Source organism: Xenopus laevis, chromosome 1L (genome assembly GCF_017654675.1).
Source record: "Xenopus laevis strain J_2021 chromosome 1L, Xenopus_laevis_v10.1, whole genome shotgun sequence".
NCBI classification, from domain to species: domain Eukaryota; kingdom Metazoa; phylum Chordata; class Amphibia; order Anura; family Pipidae; genus Xenopus; species Xenopus laevis.
In genome coordinates, this window is record NC_054371.1 from 231512665 (window position 1) to 231540051 (window position 27387).

At 40.0% G+C, this 27387-nt stretch overlaps 2 protein-coding genes across 2 annotated transcripts; both read left to right on the plus strand.

Annotated features, from left to right (window-relative positions):
* LOC121400941 (E3 ubiquitin/ISG15 ligase TRIM25-like) lies at positions 1 to 27387 on the plus strand. The gene is made up of 3 exons (XM_041585155.1): positions 1 to 359; positions 22291 to 23242; positions 27277 to 27387. The coding sequence occupies exons 1-3, from the start codon at positions 1 to 3 to the stop codon at positions 27385 to 27387; spliced, it is 1422 nt and encodes a 473-aa protein (XP_041441089.1).
* Positions 267 to 1727, plus strand: LOC121396011 (tripartite motif-containing protein 14-like). Its single transcript, XM_041570610.1, has one exon. The coding sequence runs from the start codon at positions 904 to 906 to the stop codon at positions 1528 to 1530; it is 627 nt and encodes a 208-aa protein (XP_041426544.1). The 5' UTR covers positions 267 to 903; the 3' UTR covers positions 1531 to 1727.

Sequence of the window (27387 nt, forward strand, 5' to 3'; positions counted from 1 at the left end):
ATGTTAAGGGTTAACATGAGGTTAAAGTCCAAATTAAAACCTTGCCCCACCCTGTGTGAGGGGGGTATAACATGTCCCACTGGTTATATATATAGAAAGAGGATAGTTTCATTTCTTGTTCCTGATTTCGCAGCTGCTGATCTGAGAGCTGAGCTGAGCTGCTCCATCTGCCTGAGCATTTATACTGATCCTGTATCCCTGCCGTGTGGCCATAACTTCTGCCGGGTCTGTATTGGGACAACATGGGACACCCAGGTGGAAACTTTCCTTGAAAATCCTTCCTGCCCTGAATGTAGAAAGAGATTTAGTAGGAGACCTGAACTGACAACAGCCTGGAAGCTGCGTGGCCTGGTGGAGAGATTCCGTCCAACTGAGACAGAGCCGGGGGAGACTGGGATCTTCTGCACCTACTGTGTCCTCTCTCCTGTACCTGCTGCTAAATCCTGTCTCCTGTGTGAGGCTTCTCTGTGTGATACCCACCTGAGGGGGCACAGCAAGTCACCAGAACATGTACTGACCCAACCCACCGACTCCTTTATGGGGAGAAAATGTTCTGTACATCACAAGGTTCTGGAGTATTTCTGCTGTGAGGAGTCTGTCTGTGTCTGTGTGTCCTGAGAGAAACTGAGGCCAGAGAGAGAGGAGACTGAGAGAGGAGCCCAGAGACTGCAGGAGCGCAGGAGAGAAGTGGCAGAAAAAGCAGCCGGTGAGACAGAGAGAGTCACTGCCCTGTTTAGAGACATCAGGGAACAGCTGGAAGCCCTAGAGAAGCGACTCCTGAGTTACATCTTTTGGCAGAAAGAAGAGATTTCCCTTCAACTCTCTGATCTAATCCATCAGCTGGAAATAAAGAAGGACGAGCTCCAGGAAGATCCGTCACATTGAGGAGCTGAGCTGTGCAATATGGGTGATGAAACTGCCTTTTGTGGGACTGAGGGGACAGATAATGAGAGTACAGGCTTAGCTGGGACTGGCGAAAATGGATGTATCTATGGGCAGGAGGCTACAGACTTGTTACTGGATATAAACACGGCTGGGGATTATGTATCTGTATCAGGGGACATGAAATTTACCTCTTGCTCACATACATACCAGAATCATCCACAAACCCCAGAGAGATTTGAGGTTTCTCAGGTTTTAAGTGACAGGAGTTTCTCCTCAGGGCGACATTACTGGGATGTGGAAGCCTGTGACTCAGGGGACTGGATGGTAGGGGTGGCCTATCCCAGTATAGAGAGGAAAGGGGGAGATCAGGCCTACATTGGGCAAAATAACAAGTCCTGGTGTTTGCGCAGGTGGTGTAATCAATATTCAGTGAGACATGACAGTGAAGAACCATGTTTGGCCCATGACCCTTCCTGCGGGAGAATTAGGATCTCATTAGATTATGAGGCAGGAATTCTGTCCTTTTATGAGCTGAGTGAGCCAATCAGACACTTACACACCTTCACTGCCACATTCACTGAGCCCCTTCATGTTGCATTTTTTATATGGGGGGGTGAAGGTACTTGGGTGAGAATCATTAGTTAGGGCACTAAAGATGGCCATACTGTGTAAGATCCGTTCATTTGGCGATGATGCTGAATGAGCAGATCTTCCCCCATGATGTTGTGCTAATCTGATAGTTTGGCCCAGATATCCATTGTCTAGGCCCATCTGAGGGCCCCATACATGGCCATTTAAGCTGTCAAAAGGTTTGTTTTTGTAAGTAATTGTTAGTTGAAGTTCCTAAACCTGACTGTCCCATCTCAGCCTGTCAGTTAAAGTTTCTAATACTAACAGACTTCTGCTGCACAAATATGGCAGCCCCCTCATACAGGAACATGGGACACCAGACAGGTAATGTAAATGTGCAAATACTTTATGGCAAAGTTATAAGTTGCTTTCAAAGGCAATATTATGATAGATGTAAAAAAAAGAGTTTAATTTCTGGTGTCAGTATCTCTTTAATAGTTGCTCTTAGCCCTGTGATACCAGAAAGGGAAGGCAGTGCAGAAGCCATATTTATATTGGCAGCCATTTGAGTCTGACTGATTTACAAACACAGGTACTAAATTCCACAAGTGCAGTTGCCAGTCACAACCAATACAGTTTTTTCTTTCATTCTGAAACTTTTTATCAGAATGATCAAATTGCTGATTGGTTGCTATCGACATCTGCAATTGTTTATCACCTGAGTTTCTTACTGAGCCCCAGAAACTAAATGTAATTGTTTTGCACCATAATTATATTTATTGATTTTTATATATGATCTGTTTTCACTTACACACTTTACAGATCTTCAAATAACTTGGTTCTTAAAACACAATCTCATTGAGTCCCTACACTGGGGCTGATGCCCATGATACCCTTCTGCCCTTCTCATTGGCTGCTCTGAAACCCTGTATTGCCCCTAGACGGAGCAATAACACCCTCCTCTCACTGCCTCTCTTTTACGCCTTGTTTCACTGCGGAAATGACACCCATAGACTTGTATGGCATTGTGCGTAAAAAAAAACCCTTTTTCGATGCCCATAGACTTTAATGGGCGTCGGCGACATTTCGCCAGTGGCGGATTTTTGATAAAATTGGGTAAAATTCGCCCAAGCCTACTACTGAGGCCTCCTACCCCAGTCTCTCTAGCACCATCCACCCCTTTAGCAAGTGGGGTTAATTAATTACGTTTTTTCAAATAAAACTTTTACCCTTCTACATGCACCACTTCCAAAGTCCCAAACGCATTCTTTTATGAACCCAATGTGCCCAAAGTTCTGCCCCTTTCTCAACCAGCTTGTCAGGTGTCTCCCATCTAATTCAGCTGAGTTGGGATGTCACAATCATTATAAAGGGTCAATTATTTTGGGTTTTACTTCAAACAATTTATATCAATCTTATATTGGCCCTGAAGTGAGTGTGTGAGTTTGTATCCCCCATGTGGTTCTTTGTGATGGTAAATTCCTCACTGAGCCTCTAGTAGGACCCGGGTGAATCCATTCAGATGCAGAGATAGATCATCAGACAGGGAAATAGAGGTGAGAATGGGGATTGTTATTAATAATATTGTAATGTGTGATACATTAGTGACTGTGCTGTTGCTTTGGGGTAAATTTAACCCACAAATGAGGAGATAAATAAAACCATTATTGTGTCACAGGTCGTGATGAGTGAATCTGCTGTGTTTTATTTTACGTCAAAATTCACAAACAGGCATCAAAATTTGCCAACTTGTATTAGAATCCATGGGAAGGTGACATGCGCTTTTCACTCAGTTTATACACACACTGGGGCTCATTTATAAACACTGGGCAAATTTGAACCTGGGCAGTAACCCATAGCAACCAATCAGTGACTGTCTTTTTACAGGTAGCTGCAGGTTGAACAATTAAAGTAATAATTTGATTGGTTGCTATTGGTTACTGCCCAGGTATAAATTTGACTAGTGCTTAGAAATAAGCCCCACTGTTAGAGAACCTCCTATCCACTAGGCTACAATTGCTTTTTCTATAGATCAAAGGGCTCCCAAGTTATCAATTTCTTCATAACATCTGTGATGTTTTTGATGGTACCTCTGGATAGGACCTGTTAACCAGAATGCTCTGGATAAGGGATCTTTTCATAAGCTAGACCTCCATACTAAGTCCACTAGAAATCATTTAAACATGAATTAAACACAATAAGATTATTATTAACAGAAAGAAAATAATTTTTTAAAATTAGAATTACTTGCTAAAAATAGACCCTATAGGAGATGTCCCTCATGTAATTCAGAGCCTTCAGGAGAAGGGGTTCCCAGATAATGGATCCCATACCTGTACTACTACATTAAATAACTATATGGCTGTACATAACTGATAATAAATCTGGTCACCAACAGATTCTGGGTATCACAGACATTATAATGAATGAACCATATATTTATATGTAACTGTATGAAATCTGAAATAACATGTAACGGAATGTTACATGACTGAGATTGAGAATAGTCATGTTGCATTAATTAATCCAAACAACTTCACGTAAAAAAATAAAGTAGTGAAATAAAATAACTCCAAACAAAAACTTTGTTTTATTATTTTTCTATTGTTGTCATAAAACAAAACAACAACACAATGAGCATATTCAGAAAAGCGAGGAGGGCAATGCCCTTTCAGTAGGATATCTTCTATCTCTTGTAGTTCCTTCTGCACAATATTGAGCTGCTGAACCTCTTCACTTGGGCTGTTTGTGTACAAATAATACGGCTATGTGATCTAATCACCATCTATACCAGTGATCCCCAACCAGTAGCTCGCAGGCAACATGTTGCTCACCAACCCCTTAGATGTTGCTCTCAGTGGTCTCTAAGCAGGTGCTAATTTTTATATTCCAGGCTTGGAGGTAAGTTTTGTTTGTATAAAAAACAGGTGCACTGCCAAACAGAGTCTCCTTTATGCTGGCAATTCACATAGGGGCTGCCAAATAGCAAATCACAGCCCTTATTTGGCACCCACAGCAACGTTTTTCATGCTTGTGTTGCTCCCCAACACTTTTTACATCTGAATGTTGCTTACAGCTAAAAAAATTGGGGACGCCTGATCTATACGATGGGAAGTAGGGGGGGCATCTATAAGGATGGGCAGTATAAGGATGGGATGTATGGAGGGACATCTATAAAGAGAGGAAGCATGGGGGGACAATATTGTAACAAAATCAGCTCACCCTGGTGGTCCAGTGGTGCGGCGGGGATGCCGGCCATGCCGCTCCTCTTCGTCCGCCATAGATTTATGGACGCGTGATGATGCAGGCGTGCAATGGCGTGAAATTCAAACCACTATAATAGGCTCATTTGGGCTCCTAGACCTTGCCAGTTATAAATTTAATCCTGTGGTATTCTGAGCTTTGACCTATTCTGATTCCTGTTTTGACCCCTGCCTGGCTTTAGACAACTCTACCTTCTGAAACCTGACCCTTGCCTGACATCCCACTTTGATTCTGCCTCATCCCTCTGCTGGACTTCCTGGTTTGACCCTTGCCTGTCTGACTTTGTTGTATTCTGCCTTCCTCGACCCGGCTTGTCCTGATTACTATTCTGCCTAACGCCTTGTACTGCGACCTTCTGCCTAAAGACTCTTTGCTTACAGTTGTGCCCTTTTGTCTGTCCAGAACCCTTCGCCTTGCACCTGTCATGTTAAGACCTGGCGGCATCTGAGTAGGGGTTTATGGGGTTCCTCTGAATTAGGGTTTAAACACACAGGCAGATTCGGGGAGATTTAGTTGCCTGGCGACTAATCGCCTCTTCTGCTGGGCGACAATCTCCCCGAACTGCCTGCCACCTGCTATAATGACAAAAGCCAGCACCAATGCACTCACGGCGCTTCAATTTCGGAAGTCGTCTGAAGTTGCCTCACGAGGAAACTTTGAGCTTCTGCCCGTGTGCTTGAACCCTTAATTGTAAGTCTGCAACTAGGCTTTACTTTACTCGATGGGGGAAATGCTTTTAACCTTATTTAGGTTAATTTTGTTTTTAACCTTAATTAGTGTTATTTTTGAAGGTGGAGCTGTCCGCTTGCTGCTACCCGATTTTCTGCTAAACCCCCCACCCCAGTTTCCCACCGCTATCGGGTATTTCCATGATTTTCTACTAACTGGGGCACAAGTCCAGCGGGTGCATATGCAGAAGACTTCAGTGAAGTTAGAGGAGCAATGTGCACATGTAAAGTATGAAATCAGCAGCTTCAGGAACGGTTGTGCCCGGCACATAATGTCATTTCCACCAACATCATTATCTGGTGGAAAAAAACTGTTATATAAAGGAGGAGTCTATAAAACAAGAGTATAGGGGAGGAGTCTATGAGAGGAGACTATAGAGGAGGATGAGGCAGTATTAGAGAGAAGAGGGTAAATCTGAGAGAAATAAAAGAGGCTACTCTGTGATATCAACAATGAGCACCTAGATATCCCTGCTTGTCCTCAACTCATTCACCATAACGTACTATACACATATTGGAAAGTGCAGTAATGCCTAATAATAAATGCGGAGGGACCATGAAGAGGAAAATTGCCGTATACAATTCCATCCACACTATAAAGGGTTAACTCACCACCTAATATCCTCAGTAGTCTATGGAAAGGGATCTCTTCTCTCCCCCCCTCTCCCTTCTTGAGTCTCTTCCATGCAGTTTCTTCTCTCTTCTGTGAAGCTGCACCTGTTTGTCTGTGTTGATACAATAAGTAGTTTGATGTTAGAGGGGAAAACAGATGGTAATGACTATTAAAGAGGATCTAAATAAAGCTGTGGCTGAACTTTACCTACAATTCTCTTCTGCTCTTTACAGCTTGGTAATATAATATGGAAGGGAATCAGTCTCCAGAATCTGGGAAGTGCTGGAATTCCTAATGAAAAGTGCAGAGGGACCGTAGAGCAGAAAACTGCTATGCACAATTCCCTCCATGCTATAAAGGGTTAACTACCCAGTCTCCTCAGTAGCCTATGGAAAGGAATGGCTTCATCGCCCTGAAATAAGAAACATTCTAAATATAACCAACTAGAAATGATGTACAGTTTCTAAACATATCATGTTCTCTCTTCACCCTCCCCCTCTCAGCATCTGTCTCTTCACTCACGCAGGAGTCGGGGTCAGATTTTCATTGCCAGTGAGATCTAATATACTGTATCTATAAGGGGCTCTTATTTATAGCAGATACTTTAGAGACAATTCATGTGATTGTTTCCAATACACACAAAATCTGACAAAATTATTGACTTTGGCACAAATCCTGCATGTACAGGGACAGGATTTCTGGTGATTTTTAAGTATAATCTACATAAAAGGAGCACCCCAAAGGCTATATTGGATCTAACTGTCAATCAGAATCAGACTCCCGACTCCTGAATGAAGAGAGAATAAAGAGTGGCAGATGCTGAGAGGGAGAGAGTGAAGAGTAACCTGGTTATTTCAGAAACATTACAGAATATGTAATTGCGTTTAGAAAGTTTCATATTTCAGTAAGATGAAGCTTAAATTACATTTTCATTTTTGCCCTAGTTCCCCTTAAGTCTTTCCCAAACAGTTTCCTCCATTTCTGTCGTGTGCCTGGAGCTGCTCCCCCTCCCTCGCTAGTGGCCGACACTGACTGTCATCTCTATAATATCAAAGACTTATTAAAAATAAAACTTTACATACTCACTATGGTGGCCGACATTGGGTAACATTTCTCTATCACCTGTTTATATATGTTGAGGTTGAGTTGATAAGATGTTTGGTGTTACAGGAACAAACAGATGGCAAAGACTATTAATGATCTAGAGGATCCAAATAAAGCTGTGACTCACCTTTACCCACATTCTGCTCTTTAAAACTTGGTAACATAATAGTGAAGGAAACCAGTCTCCATAGTCTGGAAAGTGCAGTATGGCCTAAGGAAACGTTTGACTGAGAAGCAGAAACCTGTTCTACACAAGTCCCTCCTCCTACTGATTCCAGTACAAACAAGATATAACAAAATAACTGACTTTGGCACAAATCCTGGATATAGACTGGAGTCCTGGTGTTTTTAAAATATCTTCTAGGTAAAAGGAGAGTGAAGAGTAACCTGGTTATTTTGTAATTGCATTTAAAAGTCTCTTATTTCTGTATGATGATCCCCCTGAGCCAGCACCCAGGGTCTGTCCCTGTCACCATCAAAATCCTACTTCTGCCTTTATTGTATATGGCACCCTGATCCCTCAGTGACTTCTAATATCCTTATCATTTACAGTAGGGGGTACATTATCCCTTATAATACATGAGTGATACTCAGAGTTCCCTGTATAACTCAGCCTGCAGCCTTGTGCCTTTATATGGTCACAGAACAACCCCTCAGTGACTTCTAATATCCTTATCATTTACAGTAGGGGGTACATTATCCCTTATAATACATGAGTGATACTCAGAGTTCCCTGTATAACTCAGCCTGCAGCCTTGTGTCTTTATATGGTCACAGAACAACCCCTCAGTGACTTCTAATATCCTTATCATTTACAGTAGGGGGTACATTATCCCTTATAATACATGAGTGATACTCAGAGTTCCCTGTATAACTCAGCCTGCAGCCTTGTGCCTTTATATGGTCACAGAACAACCCCTCAGTGACTTCTAATATCCTTATCATTTACAGTAGGGGGTACATTATCCCTTATAATACATGAGTGATACTCAGAATTCCCTGTATAACTCAGCCTGCAGCCTTGTGCCTTTATATGGTCACAGAACAACCCCTCAGTGACTTCTAATATCCTTATCATTTACAGTAGGGGGTACATTATCCCTTAGAATACATAAATGATAGTAAGAGTTGTATATTGTATATAAAGAATGGCAGGCTAAATTGGGATTCTTTAGAAACACAATGTACCAATAAGGATACTGATCTCTGAAACGCCAAAACGCTGTTTCATTGAAATACACTGTAGGGGATCAGACAAATCGTTCCCCTGTTTTTCTGTCTGTGACATCATTCAGGCCAGTTATAGGCTGGAGAGCAATGCGATTGGCTGGGTGCCCCAGTGCATCCTTGGGAGATGGGGAGTGCCTAACGTAGGAGCCAGATGTACAGGGTTTCTGACAGAGCTTATAAAGGGATCCGTGCTGCAGCAGCCAGAGAGATCCAGATTTGTGAAGAGTGACAGTGCTGCTTGAAAGGCATTTCCAAGGAGAAGGAAAATAGAAGGCTGTGTTTTCTTTGCTGGAGGAAGTATATGAGCATCAATGAGAGCTAGTTTTTTTTATCTCCTGCCTGTAGATACTTTGGCCACTGTGTGATTCCCCAGGGTGAGGACAGGTCTTGCTCATGTACCTGCCACATGGGAGAGGCTACTACTTTCAAAGGGAAAGGTACCTTGGGGCAGGTAGCACTAGCTGGGGATAAAAGAGGTTTGGGGGAAGGGACATTGATCCACCCATGAGTGGAGAGTGGGACTGTGGCATTGAGAGACTGTATTGGATAGTAGACCCGCTCGCACACCCTGGCCTTCAATTCTGGATGCCTGGTGCTCGGTGTTGGAGGGATTGGCACCCTCCCAATTAATCTCAGAGAAAAGTACACTGGCACTCGCGGGAATTCAAGCAGGCAGGACCCCTTGCGTATTTATTCACCGGAATGCGTCAATAAATATGCAAGGGGTCCTCCCTGCATGAATTGCCGCAAGTGCCAGTGTACTTTTCTCATTGAGAGGGGTTTATAGTCCACACAGGTTCCCCAGAGTAAAGTGATATTGTGTGATTTGCATTTACAATTACTAAATTCAGATTACATAATTATTTGTATTATTGCAAACTGTGTGTGTTTAATTTCTTCTAATGGAAATCCCCTGTGTTGTGCTCCTAGTGTCCCCTAGGTGGAGGCACGTCACTGTCAATCCCAGTTCCCAGTACTTTTCATATGCAAGAGACTCCGGGCCCTGAATTGCCAAGGGTCAATTGCTATTTAAAGAGACAGTAACCAAATCAGGGTTATAAAACAATAAACACATTCCCCTATATCCCGAACATAATGCACACATTGCTATTACAGATATTTGCATCCACATGCATTCTTTGTACTAACATATACTTGCACTCATGCAGATCAGTCCTTCCAACCCAATGGTGCAAGTAATGAGCTGCTGCACCATTTGACACAGGTGCCAGCCTATTAACAATTGACAGTTTATAATGTCAGCTGTGTTTCCCAATCACTTTCATCTGTCACATTAGGACAACTCATCAGCCAAATATATTGTACCCCAATTAATGTATGTAGAGATTCAACTAAACAACACAGACTCAACTCTGCTCCCTTCACTGATTATAAGAGACAGACTGCTGAGGATTCATTGTGCTTACACTCTGTTCCTCAAACTGTAATTATCCAAGACCCAAAAAGGAGAAAAAATTAAAGGCACACTACCTCATAAAGTAAAAAAACACTGTTTATTATACATTAAAAAGCAGGTGGCTGCTGTGAAAAGGATGCCTAAGTGTTTCAGGCAGTTAAATAAGATGTTCTTTTTTACGCCTGAAAACAACGCCATCTACTGGACCAAAAGTATAAAAGAACAATATATAGAAATGAAATACACCATAATAATCATAAAAACACTGGGACGATGAATGGCAGAGGGAAAAATGGGAACCTATAGAAGAACATATATACAAAATATATAAATGTAATGTTACAGTTTGTAGGCCATATAAATGATCCAATCTATGGCTCATATGGTAAAAAAAAATACAAATATGTTTCAAATAATATGAGATGTCTCATCTAGAGTTTAGATCAAAGGGGCACATGTATTTAATTCAGTTATTCTTAAAGCTTCTCTGGCATTCAAAATTCTTAAGGAATCACCTCCTCTTATTGGGGTCTCAACTTCTCTATTATTTGGACTTTTAAATCCTTAGAGCCTCCCAAAGAACAATTTTTGAAGTGTCTGTGTATAGGGGAATTATAACTTTCCTTATCGATAAAGTAAATATGTTTCCTTATTCTAATTTTTAAGTGAATTTATGGTACAACCAATATATTGTTTATGGCATGGAGGTATTTTCAGTTCTCCACTGTCCATTGTTCTCTTAATCCCACTGCATCTCCACTTTCTTATTCTCTGCGGGAGCTGAACTCAGTTGGGCAGTCACATGCTGCCAATCTATGGATATTTATGTTGAGTAGTAAATATTGACTATGAATAATATTGAGGCATGTGCTTTACATGTTACAGGGAGGGAGACAGAAAATATTTCCATTAGATCACGTGCAGCAGATCTGACTGGGATATTTAGACATTAGTGAAGTAGGAGAGAGAAAGTATGTCCCATTAGTTGCACCTACCCACAAACTCAATCTGAAATTACCAAATTGATGAAATAAAACGTAACTTTTACGTCTTAATAGTTTATATAATAGAGATAAACTGAAAAGTAAATATTTATTAAAAGAATGATTAGGAGAAAGAAGCTGTAATGACACAAGGTCGTCATCTTATAGACGGCGAATACACATGTATTGCTGGGTTGATCGTAGCAGTTAAACTGGTCACTGCTAAATCAATGGTGCGGCCAGATGGGGGCAGAAAATGGTGTGTTGAAAAGTAGCAGTATACTTAAAGGGATACTGTCATGGGAAAAAACATTTTTTTCAAAATGAATCAGTTAATAGTGCTGCTCCAGCAGAATTCTGCACTGAAATCCATTTCTCAAAAGAGCAAACAGATTGTTTTATATTCAATTTTGAAATCTGACAGGGGGCTAGACATATTGTCAATTTCCCAGCTGCCCCAAGTCATGTGACTTGTGCTCTGATAAATTTAAATCACTCTTTACTGCTGTACTGCAAGTTGGAGTGATATCACCCCCTCCCTTTTTCCCCCCAGCAGCCAAACAACAGAACAAAGGGAAGGTAACCAGATAGCAGCTCCCTAACACAAGATAACAGCTGCCTGGTAGATCTAAGAACAACACTCAATAGTAAAATCCCATGTCCCACTGAGACACATTCAGTTACATTGAAAAGGAAAAACAGCAGCCTGCCAGAAAGCATTTCTCTCCTAAAGTGCAGGCACAAGACACATGACCAGGGGCAGCTGGGAAATTGACAATATCTCTAGCCCCATGTTAGATTTCAAAATTGAATATAAAAAAATCTGTTTGCTCTTTTGAGAAATGGATTTCGGTGCAGAATTCTGCTGGAGCAGCGCTATTAACAGATTCATTTTGAAAAAAATGTTTTTTCCCCATGACAGTATCCCTTTAAATGCTTATACTTGTTAGAACATATATTGACACCTTTATGTAAACTACTGATGTCTTATAGTGGTCACTTGGCCGGGTATTTTACAATAGCTTGTTCCCAGTTGGCGGTAAATGATTTACTAACTGCTCCACTCACTCTAAGTGCCCATAGTGACAATAAAATAATGATATTAACAATAGAATAATGAGAACACCCTATTCCATGACGGGTAATGGCTGGTATTTAGGACTATTAATATAAATTAAAGATCAAGACCCCTTGTCCTGGTACATACAAAGGCCAGACCTAAGGCAGATAAGGGGGAAGGGAAGGCTGATGATAGTGGTCTCAGGTAATATGCTGACCAAAGGTCAAGACTCTGCAGACAGAAGTCAAACAGTGAGATACAGAAGTGTTGCTTCAGAACTGCAAACACCCATCCTGTCTCAAACTAGCAGACATATATTTTATGGTTTGTGTATATTGGAATCAGGGAAACATAAAATGATGTAACAGGTATTGCAATATTTACTATAATAAGCTTACAAGGAGGGCTTTTGACCATGTATGGTATTTCCGTGTATCCTTTGCTCTTATGGTAAATGCTCAGTAAAAAGGTATAAAAGCTTGTTGTAAGAGGAGTGTCTTTGGGAAGTTCTCCTGTCACACTTAAGTACTATGCTGTGGTGTGGTTGTGACAACTTCCTAGGCAAAACTCTTGTCTTGTTTGTCTTTGTCTAATAAATAACCTCACTTATTTGAATAGCCTTTTCTCTGAGTTTTGCTTTTATAAACGAGGTCTTGGGATACAAAATACCAACATTATATGGTGACTTGCCCGACGTGATAGTAAGCCAGTGATCCAAGAGGGACACTGATGAAAGTATTAGCCGGTTGTTAAACGACTGATGAAGTGAGCCAGTGGTCTAAAGAGACTTTAATGTAAGTAATCCTGCAGAAGTCTCCATGAAGTGAGTATACATGTTTTCTTCTTTCTTTCTTCTTTGTTTCTTGTTTTGTCAACTGTTGTTTGCTTTTCATGATAGGAGTATGCTTTTTTCCTTACTTTTTTTGTTCTTTGTATGTATCTTATTCCTTATCATGAAAAGGTTGACTAGTCTAAAAACATCTTGAAATAGAAATTACACGTGTTTGCTGATTGATGAATGAAAAGGATCCTTGATTGTTGTATTGTATGCTTGAGGTTGAAACTGGATCCCACTCCCAGAATCAGCCTGGTGTGTGAATAAATGTAGTATAATTTGTAAGTTGTGTGACATTGCCCATAAGGGATTCGTGGCTCTTCCACAGAGTCTGTTCGCAGTTCAGGACTTATCTGCGTTTCCTGTTTAGAGGGCGACTTAACAGGCCAGAGTACGGAAAACTAGGTTTTCTAAAGGAAATTATTTTAGTGGGTGGAATGTGAAAAACATTTTCCTGCAGGTGACTCGAGTCTATATATATGTTTGTCTCCCCTGTCTGAGTCTATATGTATGTTTGTCTCCCTTGTCTGTTTTTATAAACTAATGTTAATAGCTTGCTGCTATATTTTTTGAATCCTTACATTGTATAGCTTATGTGTTTCTGCATGTCTGTTCTGATGTGTATGTTATAAAGAAAAGGACTTGACTTGACTGGACTTGACGGTTATATGAATTTGATGTGTTATGTGAATTGATGTGTCTGTAATGAATACATACTGTTTTTTGTTCTCTTTAATGTTATGAGCTTTAATAGGGACCAATTGGAATATTTGTTCTCTGTGTCTGTAACTAACATTGTCTTCTTTGTTATTATTCTCATAGTAATTGTAGTTCTTTTGTGTATTTCTCTTTATGAATGAGTTACTCGGGTATAAAGATAATACACTTCAATTGTCTCTTTAAGTGTTCTCAAACTAACTTTACTTTTATTTTATCTTTATGGATCAAATTGGTAACTATTTTTCTATTTGATATTAACTATTATTTGTTATCTGACAAAACTAAGTTCCAATGGGTTATAACATCTAAAACATCCTCCTAGCTATTATAGAGGAGTGCTCTAAGTTTTAAAGCCCTTGTTAAGTGTAACAGCAGAAGGGATAAGTGGGACAGAATTCTGAGTATTCCTGGCCAGAAAACTATAGTATTCTTCCCTTTAGAACTTGAAAGGCTGTTATAACAGATAAAGCTTAAGTGTAAGGACAAAAATATTTTACTATACACATTGAATACATTTTCAGTTCATGAGAGTGCAGCATATGTGCTTGTGCCGCTGCTGCAGTAGAGAGAAAAAAATAATGTATGCTAAATGTGTTACTAGAGGGGATTTTTTAAATGTATTTGCTAGTAATGATTGATCCATATTTGTTCTGATATTAGAAGGAAACATCACAGGTTGTATTTGACAGTTTACACAATTAAATTTTCCCCAGACACGGTATTCCCCAGTTCATTGTCTTGGACAATGGAAGTCATAAAAAGAACCTATTAAACTCTGAGAGACATTTGCAAATGACACTGATATTAAGTGGAGTTGTGTCTTTGTACCATCCCACTTCCAACAACACAATTACTGGCAGCATTTGGTTGGATTTACTCCCAGCTGTCCTGTCAATTCTCTGTAACAATCCTATCAGCTGTTGTGGACTCTCTCCATTTGAAATAAACACAAGAAAACAAACGTCCTTCACACATATCATAAATACACAACCACTTCTCATTACTGACAGTTTGTACAGCTTCATTATAACACACTTGGTTACTCAGGTCAGTATTTCGAGAGAGCACCCGATATTGTCACATTTTCTTTTTGTTTCCAGGTTGATGATCTGATTTACAAGCAAAACTACATCAGTAGCTGTTGAGATTATCCACTATATCTCAATCCTTTTTCAATAGAACAGCTATCTCTGATCACAGCCCTCACTGAAGGACATTCTGCATACATACAAAGAGCAGTTTGCCATTCATATCTGTGATATTGGATCCATGAACTCTTAAAACTGTACAAGACTTCTGCATTATTTCTTCATATGCCTATCCACAGCCATGATGAACTGATGGACTGATGCCGAAGCGGGTTATTTTTAGTTTTAGTTTCATACAGTATTGAATATGCTATAGTTAAATTGTGTGAAATTGAAAAAAAAATGGAAGTTTAATAATGAAGTGGTTTCTCTGTATGTTTAGTTATAGATCAGTCATAAAAACAACAAAGGTAAAATTGTGTTCATAGCTATGAATATAGAGGTTATCCAAATAAAGAGCCATATAGACAAGGTTTTAGAGATGCAACAATAAGTATAATATTTCTAAAGAAGTGTTTAGTTATTTCAGATGATTAGATAATGTTTACAGCTGGTTAAACAACTTAATTGGAAGTTTCTTTAGGTCTATCCTAATCTTCCTAGTATTGGTACTTAATCTATATTTACTTGTAAGAATTATGCTTTAGGTCATAAGTTACTGTATCTCCTCCCCAGTTTCTGAGCTCATTTGATCTGCATATATAAGGTAAAGCTTATATTAGTTGGATATGGGGGTGGTTTGAAGAAAAAAAAAGACCTTTTGTTTAAAGTTGCATTATGATCTTTATTATGCATTATCATTAGAATCATGTTTTGTTCATATGCAAATATTTTAAAGTATCATATGCTTAGAATGATATCTATATGTTATACATGTTGCACCTATATACTTACATATAAACTCATTATTGTTAGTTTTCCTTGTTACCAACATCACTTGACCAAGACATTCCCTGGAGCAGGAAGTGAAGGCCGACCCCTAGCTCACTGCTCTATTTCATTACCAGTTTTCAGCTGCACTTCTGTACTTGTACTGCCAAAGTAAAGAACTATAGCTCACAGGTCACTGTCTTAATTATAACAAGCCTCCCTCGTTCTCAGGGGGCCCCTCTTACTCATATGCTAATATGAGGCGTACAGAGACGCCTCAAGAGGGGAATGACAATAAAATAATGATATTAACAATATAATAATGAGAACACCCTATTCCATGACGGGTAATGGCTGGTATTTAGGACTATTAATATAAATTAAAGATCAAGACCCCTTGTCCTGGTACATACAAAGGCCAGACCTAAGGCAGATAAGGGGGAAGGGAAGGCTGATGATAGTGGTCTCAGGTAATATGCTGACCAAAGGTCAAGACTCTGCAGACAGAAGTCAAACAGTGAGATACAGAAGTGTTGCTTCAGAACTGCAAACACCCATCCTGTCTCAAACTAGCAGACATATATTTTATGGTTTGTGTATATTGGAATCAGGGAAACATAAAATGATGTAACAGGTATTGCAATATTTACTATAATAAGCTTACAAGGAGGGCTTTTGACCATGTATGGTATTTCCGTGTATCCTTTGCTCTTATGGTAAATGCTCAGTAAAAAGGTATAAAAGCTTGTTGTAAGAGGAGTGTCTTTGGGAAGTTCTCCTGTCACACTTAAGTACTATGCTGTGGTGTGGTTGTGACAACTTCCTAGGCAAAACTCTTGTCTTGTTTGTCTTTGTCTAATAAATAACCTCACTTATTTGAATAGCCTTTTCTCTGAGTTTTGCTTTTATAAACGAGGTCTTGGGATACAAAATACCAACAATAGGCACTCGGGACAGCTATGGAATGAGGACGTTCGGCAGAGACTGTTCACAGTTAGCGGTGAGTAGTTTGTTAGTTCAGTCTCCTATGCAGAGACTCGCGATGCCAGTGGAGAGTGGATGCCTATAAGGGAGAGATCAACAGCACTGACCGACTGACTGCTCTCGCACCTCCCTTATCTAACCGGTTGTATGGCACCCAAGAACAACAGCGCAGACGCCTGCTTGCTCACTCGCCACCATTCTCCTTCAAACCCCCGGCATCAATGCAGCAATGTGAGCTGTACAGTAAGAGACATTGAACCATCGGTCCATCCACCTTCCACCCTTCTGCCCTTTCCCCAGACCCAGAGTACTGTTATCCTACCTAAGAATTTTAGAAAAACAGTAGCGCCTGACGCGTTTCGCTCGATAAAGCAAGAGCTTTGTCTAAGGCTAATTTGGCGACAAAAACAGTGCGTGTATAAAAAGACCATAGGCTGTCAATCAAATTCAAATGAGCCAATCACCAGAAATGAGGCGGGGCATCAGTGTGGTCATTGACTCATATACCTCTCTGGGCTTCACAATTGGTACAAGTCATCCATCATACAAAATCAAAACATTGAAACACAGTGTCACACAAAAATCGAAACAAAGTATCACTGAAATTCAGTTATAAAGTTGAAACTATAGAGTAATGAATGAAATGGTAGAAGTAACTTTGTGCCGGATGTAGCTAGATATTAGATAAGGGACAGTCGGTCCAACATAGCTAACAATCCTGACAGATTACACGTTAGTGACTCATATGAAAATATAATAAAATAAAAAATGCCGGTGATATTGGATCAGTCAAATAAAGACATTCATTGTAATGCTCTCATTCAGGCCCTGTGGACCTAAGGCATTCATCATAAAAATGAGTTTGCTTTCTTTAGTGAGGAGAGCTGTATCTAGGTTACCCCCGCAAATTCCTAGATTGATTTTAATTTATAATATAAATTTTTATTATTTTTATATTTTTTATTTATAGAATTAAATAATAAGCACCTAGTATGATGCCACTTCCATCTGGAAGAATTTTCAGAGGCATTCAAACTAGAACTGCTAGACACTGCAGACAAGCAATTAGAGTCCTTTATTCAATAATATCATAAAACTAACTGGTCCCTGCACCTGTCATTTTATGTGTATCCTTAAATGTTTTCTTTCACGTATAAATACCCCAAAACTCTTATAAGGATGGAACAGAAATTATTTCACATAGACATACCCCCAAAACTCATATAAGGATGGAACAGAAATTATTTCACATATTATTTCATATAGACATACCCCCAAAACTCATATAAGGATGGAACATAGATTATTTCAAATATAGATACCCCCAAAACTCATATAAGGATGGTACAGAGATTATTTCACATATAAATACCCGCAAAACTCATATAAGGATGGTACAGAGATTATTTCACATATAAATACCCCCAAAACTCATATAAGGGTGGCACAGAGATTATTTCGCATATAAATACCCCCAAAACTCATATAAGGATGGTACAGAGATTATTTCACATATAAATACCCCCAAAACTCATATAAGGATGAAACAGAGATTACTTCACATAGAAATACCCCCAAAACTCATATAAGGGTGGCACAGAGATTATTTCACATAGAAATACCCCCAAAACTCATATAAGGGTGGCACAGAGATTATTTCACATATAAATACCCCCAAAACTCATATAAGGGTGGCACAGAGATTATTTCACATAGAAATACCCCCAAAACTCATATAAGGATGGTACAGAGATTATTTCATGTAGAAATACCCCCAAAACTCATATAAGGATGGAACAGAGATTATTTCATGTAGAAATACCCCCAAAACTCTTATGAGGATGGAACAGAGATTATTTCATGTAGAAATAACCCCAAAACTCATATAAGGATGGAACAGAGATTATTTCATGTAGAAATACCCCCAAAACTCATATAAGGATGGTACAGAGATTATTTCATGTAGAAATACCCCCAAAACTCATATAAGCATGGAACAGAGATTATTTCATGTAGAAATACCCCCAAAACTCATATAAGGATGGTACAGAGATTACTTCACATAGAAATACCCCCAAAACTCTTATAAGGAAGGTACAGAGATTATTTCATGTAGAAATACCCCCAAAACTCATATAAGGATGGAACAGAGATTATTTCATGTAGAAATACCCCCAAAACTCATATAAGGATGGTACAGAGATTATTTCACATATAAATACCCGCAAAACTCATATAAGGATGGTACAGAGATTATTTCACATATAAATACCCCCAAAACTCATATAAGGGTGGCACAGAGATTATTTCGCATAGAAATACCCCCAAAACTCATATAAGGATGGTACAGGGATTATTTCACATATAAATACCCCCAAAACTCATATAAGGATGAAACAGAGATTACTTCACATAGAAATACCCCCAAAACTCATATAAGGGTGGCACAGAGATTATTTCACATAGAAATACCCCCAAAACTCATATAAGGGTGGCACAGAGATTATTTCACATATAAATACCCCCAAAACTCATATAAGGGTGGCACAGAGATTATTTCACATAGAAATACCCCCAAAACTCATATAAGGATGGTACAGAGATTATTTCATGTATAAATACCCCCAAAACTCATATAAGGATGGAACAGAGATTACTTCACTTAGAAATACCCCCAAAACTGATATAAGGATGGAACATAGATTATTTCATGTAGAAATACCCCCAAAACTCATATCAGGATGGTGCAGAGATTATTTCATGTAGAAATACCCCCAAAACTCATATTAGGATGGAACAGAGATTATTTCATGTAGAAATACCCCCAAACTTCATATAAGGATGGTACAGAGATTATTTCATGTAGAAATACCCCCAAAACTCATATAAGGATGGAACAGAGATTATTTCATGTAGAAATACCCCCAAAACTCTTATGAGGATGGAACAGAGATTATTTCATGTAGAAATAACCCCAAAACTCATATAAGGATGGAACAGAGATTATTTCATGTAGAAATACCCCCAAAACTCATATAAGGATGGTACAGAGATTATTTCATGTAGAAATACCCCCAAAACTCATATAAGCATGGAACAGAGATTATTTCATGAAGAAATACCCCCAAAACTCATATAAGGATGGTACAGAGATTACTTCACATAGAAATACCCCCAAAACTCATATAAGGAAGGTACAGAGATTATTTCATGTAGAAATACCCCCAAAACTCATATAAGGATGGAACAGAGATTATTTCATGTAGAAATACCCCCAAAACTCATATAAGGATGGTACAGAGATTATTTCATGTAGAAATACCCCCAAAACTCATATAAGCATGGAACAGAGATTATTTCATGTAGAAATACCCCCAAAACTCATATAAGGATGGTACAGAGATTACTTCACATAGAAATACCCCCAAAACTCATATAAGGAAGGTACAGAGATTATTTCATGTAGAAATACCCCCAAAACTCATATAAGGATGGTACAGAGATTACTTCATATAGAAATACCCCCAAAACTCATATAAGGATGGCACTGAGACCATTTCATGTAGAAATACCCCAGTGCCTCCTGTACCACACTGTCAGAGCTGAACCCCACTGTGATCCACCACTTACCTAGGAGGATCCAGAGAGTGTACCTGAGGGAGAGGCGAAATCCCTGTGGAGTTATCTGCACAGCATTGATGGTAGGACACGAAGAGTAGCACATAGAACTGCTGTTCTGCTTCTTGTCTTCATCAATGCAATGAGCCACCCAAGGTGATTTCAAGAGCTGCACTATGTTTTTTTTTACTTAAAATTCAACTATTTTATTAACTAAATTGTACTCTATATACCAGGGATCCCCAGCCTTTATTATTCCTGAGCAACATTCAAATGTAAAAAGAGTTGGGGAGCAACACAATGCAACTAAAACCTGCCTCCAATGCAGGAATTAAATAATAAGCATCTAGTATGAGGCCACTGGGAGCAACATCCAAGTGGTTGGTGAGTAACATGACCACTTCTATAGACTGACACATTTGGCTAGAGGTAAGTGTATCAGGCAGCAGTAGACCCAGGTGATAATCTCTTTATTGCCTCATGTTAAAATGCCCCATACTTTAAAAACAAAGAGACTCAAGTCTCACATCCACATCATATTGATATTTCACAAAGATTGATATAAAGCAGCCAACTGCAATACTGCACAGTAAGATTAGATATGTAAGGCCATAATCTATGTGTATTGAATATCAGAGGAACATATAAAAACACATGTAGGGAATCCGTGCAAAATCATTGCACTTCTCCCAGTAAGGGCAGAGAACCTGTGTGTGTGCGGTAAGCTGTTACCTAGCAACCAGCTGTTCAGTGATCTCAGTGCAACAGGAAGTGACACAGCAGCTAGTGAGTGGCTGGCAGGAAGAGGAAGTCACAGAGACTGGCAAAAGAAGAAAGCCTGGCATAGAGAGCCGCATGGTGGACAGAGAGAGAGGCCAGAGAGCTGCTGGTGGGCCCAGAGAGCTGAGAGGCTGCACCACATTCATTTGGATCAGACTGGCACAGGGAAGCCACATACTGTGCCTGGAGAGACAGAGAGTGTGAGAGGAATCCAGACTGGAGGAACAACCAGCAGGAGATTCCTATCTGAGCAGGAGCTGGTAATCGCACTGTATGACTGACTGTGCTATACTCACCTGAAGAGAGCTCTAAAGTATCCAAAGAGGATTTGTGAGTATCCTGTTTAATGGGACAGTACCCTAAAGAGCGCTGAAGATAAAGACTGTTTATTAAAGGACATTAAAGGACTTTGCCTTTTTAGCTAGACAGATTGCACTAGCAAGTAAGTTAGTGAGGCCCTATTGCCACCGGTTAGGAGTGCTGCATGTATTAGGTGCCCATTTATTTTATACAAACGGTTATTTAGTTTAACCAATACTGTGTGTGTGTCATTAATGTTTTCCTAGTGGGGCCAACCGTAGGTGCATTCCCGGATCCCACTAGGTGGAGGCACTGCGCTAGTAAGTACCAGGTACCCAGTCTCTCCCCATACCACTGTGGAGTGGCTCAGGTTTGTCCCGTGTCATCAGGTAAGTGCCACACGTGGAGTGTAACACTGACAAAGGGGTGTCGATACACACATATCCACATTACTATGTATACATATTATCTCAGTGCTTGGGAATCATGGGAATAAAAAGGACAATGAAATGTTGATATATGTAACACCATTAATTAAATAAGCTAAATAAATATTGGCTTGAAATAAACATCCATTGTCACAGAGCAGTAAAATTGATTTTATTTCCTTAATTCCCCTATAGAATTATACTGATGTAATTATTAGTCTTTTCTTTTAGAAAAATCAAGTCCTCCCCACCCCCATATCATCATCAATTATTTATATAGTGACACAACAATTAGCAATAATTTATAGTCACCCAGACCAGTGAATAATTGAATGACCCCTGTACCCCCAGCATGATGGTTTGGGTTTGTTTCCCACAATGATGGGCCCTGTAAATCGGCAGATCTGCCACTTGGCCTCTCTAGAGAGTGAACAGAAACTTAAAGGTTAACAGGAAGCTAAAGTACAAAAAAAACCTTACCCCCACCCTGTATGAGAGCTGGAGAAAAAACAAGTTCCACTGGTTATAGAGAGAGAGAGAGAGGGAGAGGAAAGTTCAGGTTTATTTGTTGTTCCTGATTTCAGTGATGGCGGCTGCTGATCTGAGAGATGAGCTGAGCTGCTTCCTCTGCCTGAGCATTTATACTGATCCTGTATCCCTGCCGTGTGGCCATAACTTCTGCCATGGCTGCATTGAAAGGGTGCTGGGCACCCAGGAGGGATCTGGGGGTTATTCCTGCCCTGAATGCAAAGAGAAGTATCAGGAGCGCCCTGCCTTGCTCAGGAACAGAACTCTGGGTAACATAGCAGAGAGATTCCGTCCAACTGAGACAGAGCCGGGGGAGACTGGGATCTTCTGCACCTACTGTGTCCTCTCTCCTGTACCTGCTGCTAAATCCTGTCTCCTGTGTGAGGCTTCTCTGTGTGATACCCACCTGAGGGGGCACAGCAAGTCAGCAGAACATGTACTGACCCAACCCACTGACTCTTTTATGGAGAGAAAATGTTCTGTACACAATGAGCTCCTAAAGTATTATTGCTGTGAGGACTCTGGTTGTGTCTGTGTGTCCTGCTGCCTGGCTGGAGAGCACAGGGGCCACAGGGTGAAGCTGCTGAGTGAGGCCTCTGAGAAGAAGAAAGAGAAACTAAGGAAGGTTCTGGAGAAACTGAGGACAGAGAGAGAGGAGACTGAGAGAGGAGCCCAGAGACTGCAGGAGCGCAGGAGAGAAGTGGCAGAAAAAGCAGCTGGTGAGATAGAGAGAGTCACTGCCCTGTTAAGAGACATCAGGGAACAGCTGGAAGCCCTAGAGAAGCGACTCCTGAGTGACATCTCCAGCCAGAAAGAGAAGCTCTCACTCCCACTCTCTGATCTAATGGATCAGCTGGAAATAAAGAAGGACGAGCTGTCCAGGAAGATCCCTCATATTGAGGAGCTGTGCAACATGGCAGATCCACTCACTGTCCTACAGGAACGGGAATCACATGGAGCTGCAGATAATGAGGGGGCCAGAGAGAGACATGATATAAAGGTCCCTGCTGTAGGGGATCTGGATGTGGATCTGATCTCAGAGACATTACTCACAGGCTTAGCTGCCATTGTGACTTGGGTAAAGGGAAGGATCTATGGGCAGGAGGCTACAGACCTGTTACTGGATATAAACACGGCTGGGAATGATGTATCTGTATCAGGGGACAGGAAATCTGCTTCCTACTCACTCACAGACCAGTGTCACCCACAAACCCCAGAGAGATTTCAGTTCCCTCAGGTTTTAAGCACCAGACACTTACACACCTTCACTGCCACATTCACTGAGCCCCTTCATGCTGCATTTGGGGTAGGCAGGGTTAGAACCTGGGTGAGAATCATTAGTTAGGACACTGCCCAGGAGGAAACCCATTCCCAGAGCTGCCCTTACCCTGTGATGCCACGAAAGGAAGGGAGTTCAGGAGACATATTTATGTTATGTAGTCTTTATCTAGCTAGTCTCAATCATTTTAACTAAATGTGGCTGATTTGCAAACACAAGTGCAATTATTGATTGCAAATGGGTGGGTTTAAGTAGAATATGAACTATACAGTAAAAAAAACTTGACTCATTTGAATAGGCGTGGATGTGTATAATATATAAAATATGAAAATAATTACTAATAGTGTACACATTACTCAGCTCTAATGAGCAAGGCCTCTTTCTCCCTGTCAGCATTTATACGTAATCTGTAGTTGACATAAATACATTTTTAATGTACAGCACAAAAAAAAAATTCTCATGCTTTATTAAATGCTTCTTACAAATTCTAAATTATTTTATTGCCTTTCACCTTTCTATGGTCACAAAACCCCTTAGTCTTATCATTTACAAAAGGGAGTACATTATCCCTTATAATACATGAGTGATACTCAGAGTTCCCTGTATAACTCAGCCTGCAGCCTTGTGCCTTTATATGGTTACAGAACAACCCCTCAGTGACTTCTAATATCCTTATCATTTACAGTAGGGGGTACATTATCCCTTATAATACATGAGTGATACTCAGAGTTCCCTGTATAACTCAGCCTGCAGCCTTGTGTCTTTATATGGTCACAGAACAACCCCTCAGTGACTTCTAATATCCTTATCATTTACAGTAGGGGGTACATTATCCCTTATAATACATGAGTGATACTCAGAGTTTCCTGTATAACTCAGCCTGCAGCCTTGTGTCTTAATATGGTCACAGAACAACCCCTCAGTAACTTCTAATATCCTTATCATTTACAGTAGGGGGTACATTATCCCTTATAATACATGAGTGATACTCAGAGTTCTCTATATAACTCAGCCTGCAGCCTTGTGCCTTTATATGGTCACAGAACAACCCCTCAGTGACTTCTAATATCCTTATCATTTACAGTAGGGGGTACATTATCCCTTATAATACATGAGTGATACTCAGAGTTCCCTGTATAACTCAGCCTGCAGCCTTGTGTCTTTATATGGTCACAGAACAACCCCTCAGTGACTTCTAATATCCTTATCATTTACAGTAGGGGGTACAGTATCCCTTATAATATGATACTCAGAGTTCCCTGTATAACTCAGCCTGCAGCCTTGTGCCTTTATATGGTCACAGAACAACCGCTCAGTGACATCTAATATCCTTATCATTTACAGTAGGGGGTACATTAGCCCTTATAATACATTAGTGATACTCAGAGTGCCCTGTATAACTCAGCCTGCAGCCTTGTGCCTTTATATGGTCACAGAACAACCCCTCAGTGACTTCTAATATCCTTATCATTTACAGTAGGGGGTACATTATCCCTTATAATACATGAGTGATACTTAGAGTTCCCTGTATAACTCAGCCTGCAGCCTTGTGCCTTTATATGGTCACAGAACAACCCCTCAGTGACTTCTAATATCCTTATCATTTACAGTAGGGGGTACATTATCCCTTATAATACATAAGTGATACTCAGAGTTCCCTGTATAACTCAGCCTGCAGCCTTGTGTCTTTATATGGTCACAGAACAACCCCTCAGTGACTTCTAATATCCTTATCATTTACAGTAGGGGGTACATTATCCCTTATAATACATGAGTGATACTCAGAGTTCCCTGTATAACTCAGCCTGCAGCCTTGTGCCTTTATATGGTCACAGAACAACCCCTCAGTGACTTCTAATATCCTTATCATTTACAGTAGGGGGTACATTATCCCTTATAATACATGAGTGATACTCAGAGTTCCCTGTATAACTCAGCCTGTAGCCTTGTGCCTTTATATGGTCACAGAACAACCCCTCAGTGACTTCTAATATCCTTATCATTTACAGTAGGGGGTACATTATCCCTTATAATACATGAGTGATACTCAGAGTTCCCTGTATAACTCAGCCTGCAGCCTTGTGCCTTTATATGGTCACAGAACAACCCCTCAGTGACTTCTAATATCCTTATCATTTACAGTAGGGGGTACATTATCCCTTATAATACATGAGTGATACTCAGAGTTCCCTGTATAACTCAGCCTGCAGCCTTGTGCCTTTATATGGTCACAGAACAACCCCTCAGTGACTTCTAATATCCTTATCATTTACAGTAGGGGGTACATTATCCCTTATAATACATGAGTGATACTCAGAGTTCCCTGTATAACTCAGCCTGCAGCCTTGTGCCTTTATATAGTCACAGAACAACCCCTCAGTGACTTCTAATATCCTTATCATTTACAGTAGGGGGTACATTATCCCTTATAATACATGAGTGATACTCAGAGTTCCCTGTATAACTCAGCCTGCAGCCTTGTGCCTTTATATGGTCACAGAACAACCCCTCAGTGACTTCTAATATCCTTATCATTTACAGTAGGGGGTACATTATCCCTTATAATACATGAGTGATACTCAGAGTTCCCTGTATAACTCAGCCTGCAGCCTTGTGCCTTTATATGGTCACAGAACCACCCCTCAGGGACCCCTCAGTCAGTGTATTTTTGATTGATATTCTCAATGCTTGTAAACATCTGTTTTTAACTATATATGTAAAAGTAAAAGGATAAATGCACATTCTTTTATGCTTTTTTCCTTTGTACCATTTGAGTAAAAAAATCTTAGTAAAGGTGGAATGGCTGGGGAAACAAGTTATTATTATTGTGTCTGTGAGTGTATAGGTAAGAGGGGGGCACAGTGATGGACCCTTACTTGCAAAATGTTAAGGTGGCCATAGATGTAACAAATACAAGAAAGATCGTTGATTTCAATACACACGTGTAGAGCTGAATGGTCAGATATACATATAGAAACAATAGAATTCTACCTGTATCTGATGATTCAGAACTAACAATGGCCGATGTTTGGGTCCCTTCAAAGGCACCCGATCAAAAATTTTCTATCCATCCAGCCCGATCGACGAGCCGACCATACACGTATTGAAGATCGTAAGATATTATCAATATAATCTTTGCATTTATGGCCACCTAAACTCTCTTTCCCTGCTAATTGATAATAGCTAAATGGGAATCCCTTATCTAATAGCTTGTTGATACACTATGGGGGTTTCCCTTGTGTCCTCTTTTTTTCTTTTTAAGACCTCATTGTTTGGCTTACTGTCAAGAATTATTATTAAGAAATTGGAAATACATCATGTAAAAACTCCAAACCACATACATGCTATTATACACTATGGGGCAGATTTATTAAGGTTCAAGTGATTTTTTTCCTCAAAAATCAAAGCTTTTTATCAAAACTCACATTTTCAGTTTAAAAAACTTGACAATCAAATTTGTAATAAAAAACTTGAATATTTGAGATTTTGCTGCAAATTTTTTGAGTTTCGGCATGGGTGAAAGATGTGACCAAAGTGGTGATTTCTTGATGGGATTTGATCCATACTAATGGGTACTGTTCTTTTGACAAATTTTATTGAGACGAAAATTCCCACTTCAATTTCCAGGATTTTTTAACAGTATCTGGATATTATGGTCAATCAATCAATTCAATTTGTTTCATGATTTGATTGATTTTTTTTATTTATTTCCAGCTGGTTTTGATCTAGTTCATCAAATGAATTAATACATTTATGCATTCATTCTAAATGAACATGAATTTAATAATCATGTGCTTTTGATTTTTTCTATGGATTTTGGTGGTTTGTTAATTAATTAAGATGTGTAGTTAATAAAATTTAATGAAATGAGATTCAATCTTACAAGTGTGTTTTTTTAGACACTTTTTATAAATTGGATAGGGGGCAGGCAACAGGGGAGCACTGCACCTAGGTTCAGAGCCTACAGGCATATGGGTGGGGACCATCCCCAGCCCTCCACAGAAGGCAAGGCAGTGGCCAACACGGCAGTAGTGTGGGCATTTTTCACATCCGCTGAGGACCAGCCAGTAGCAGTGTGCCAGCTTTGCCGGGTGAGAGATTGA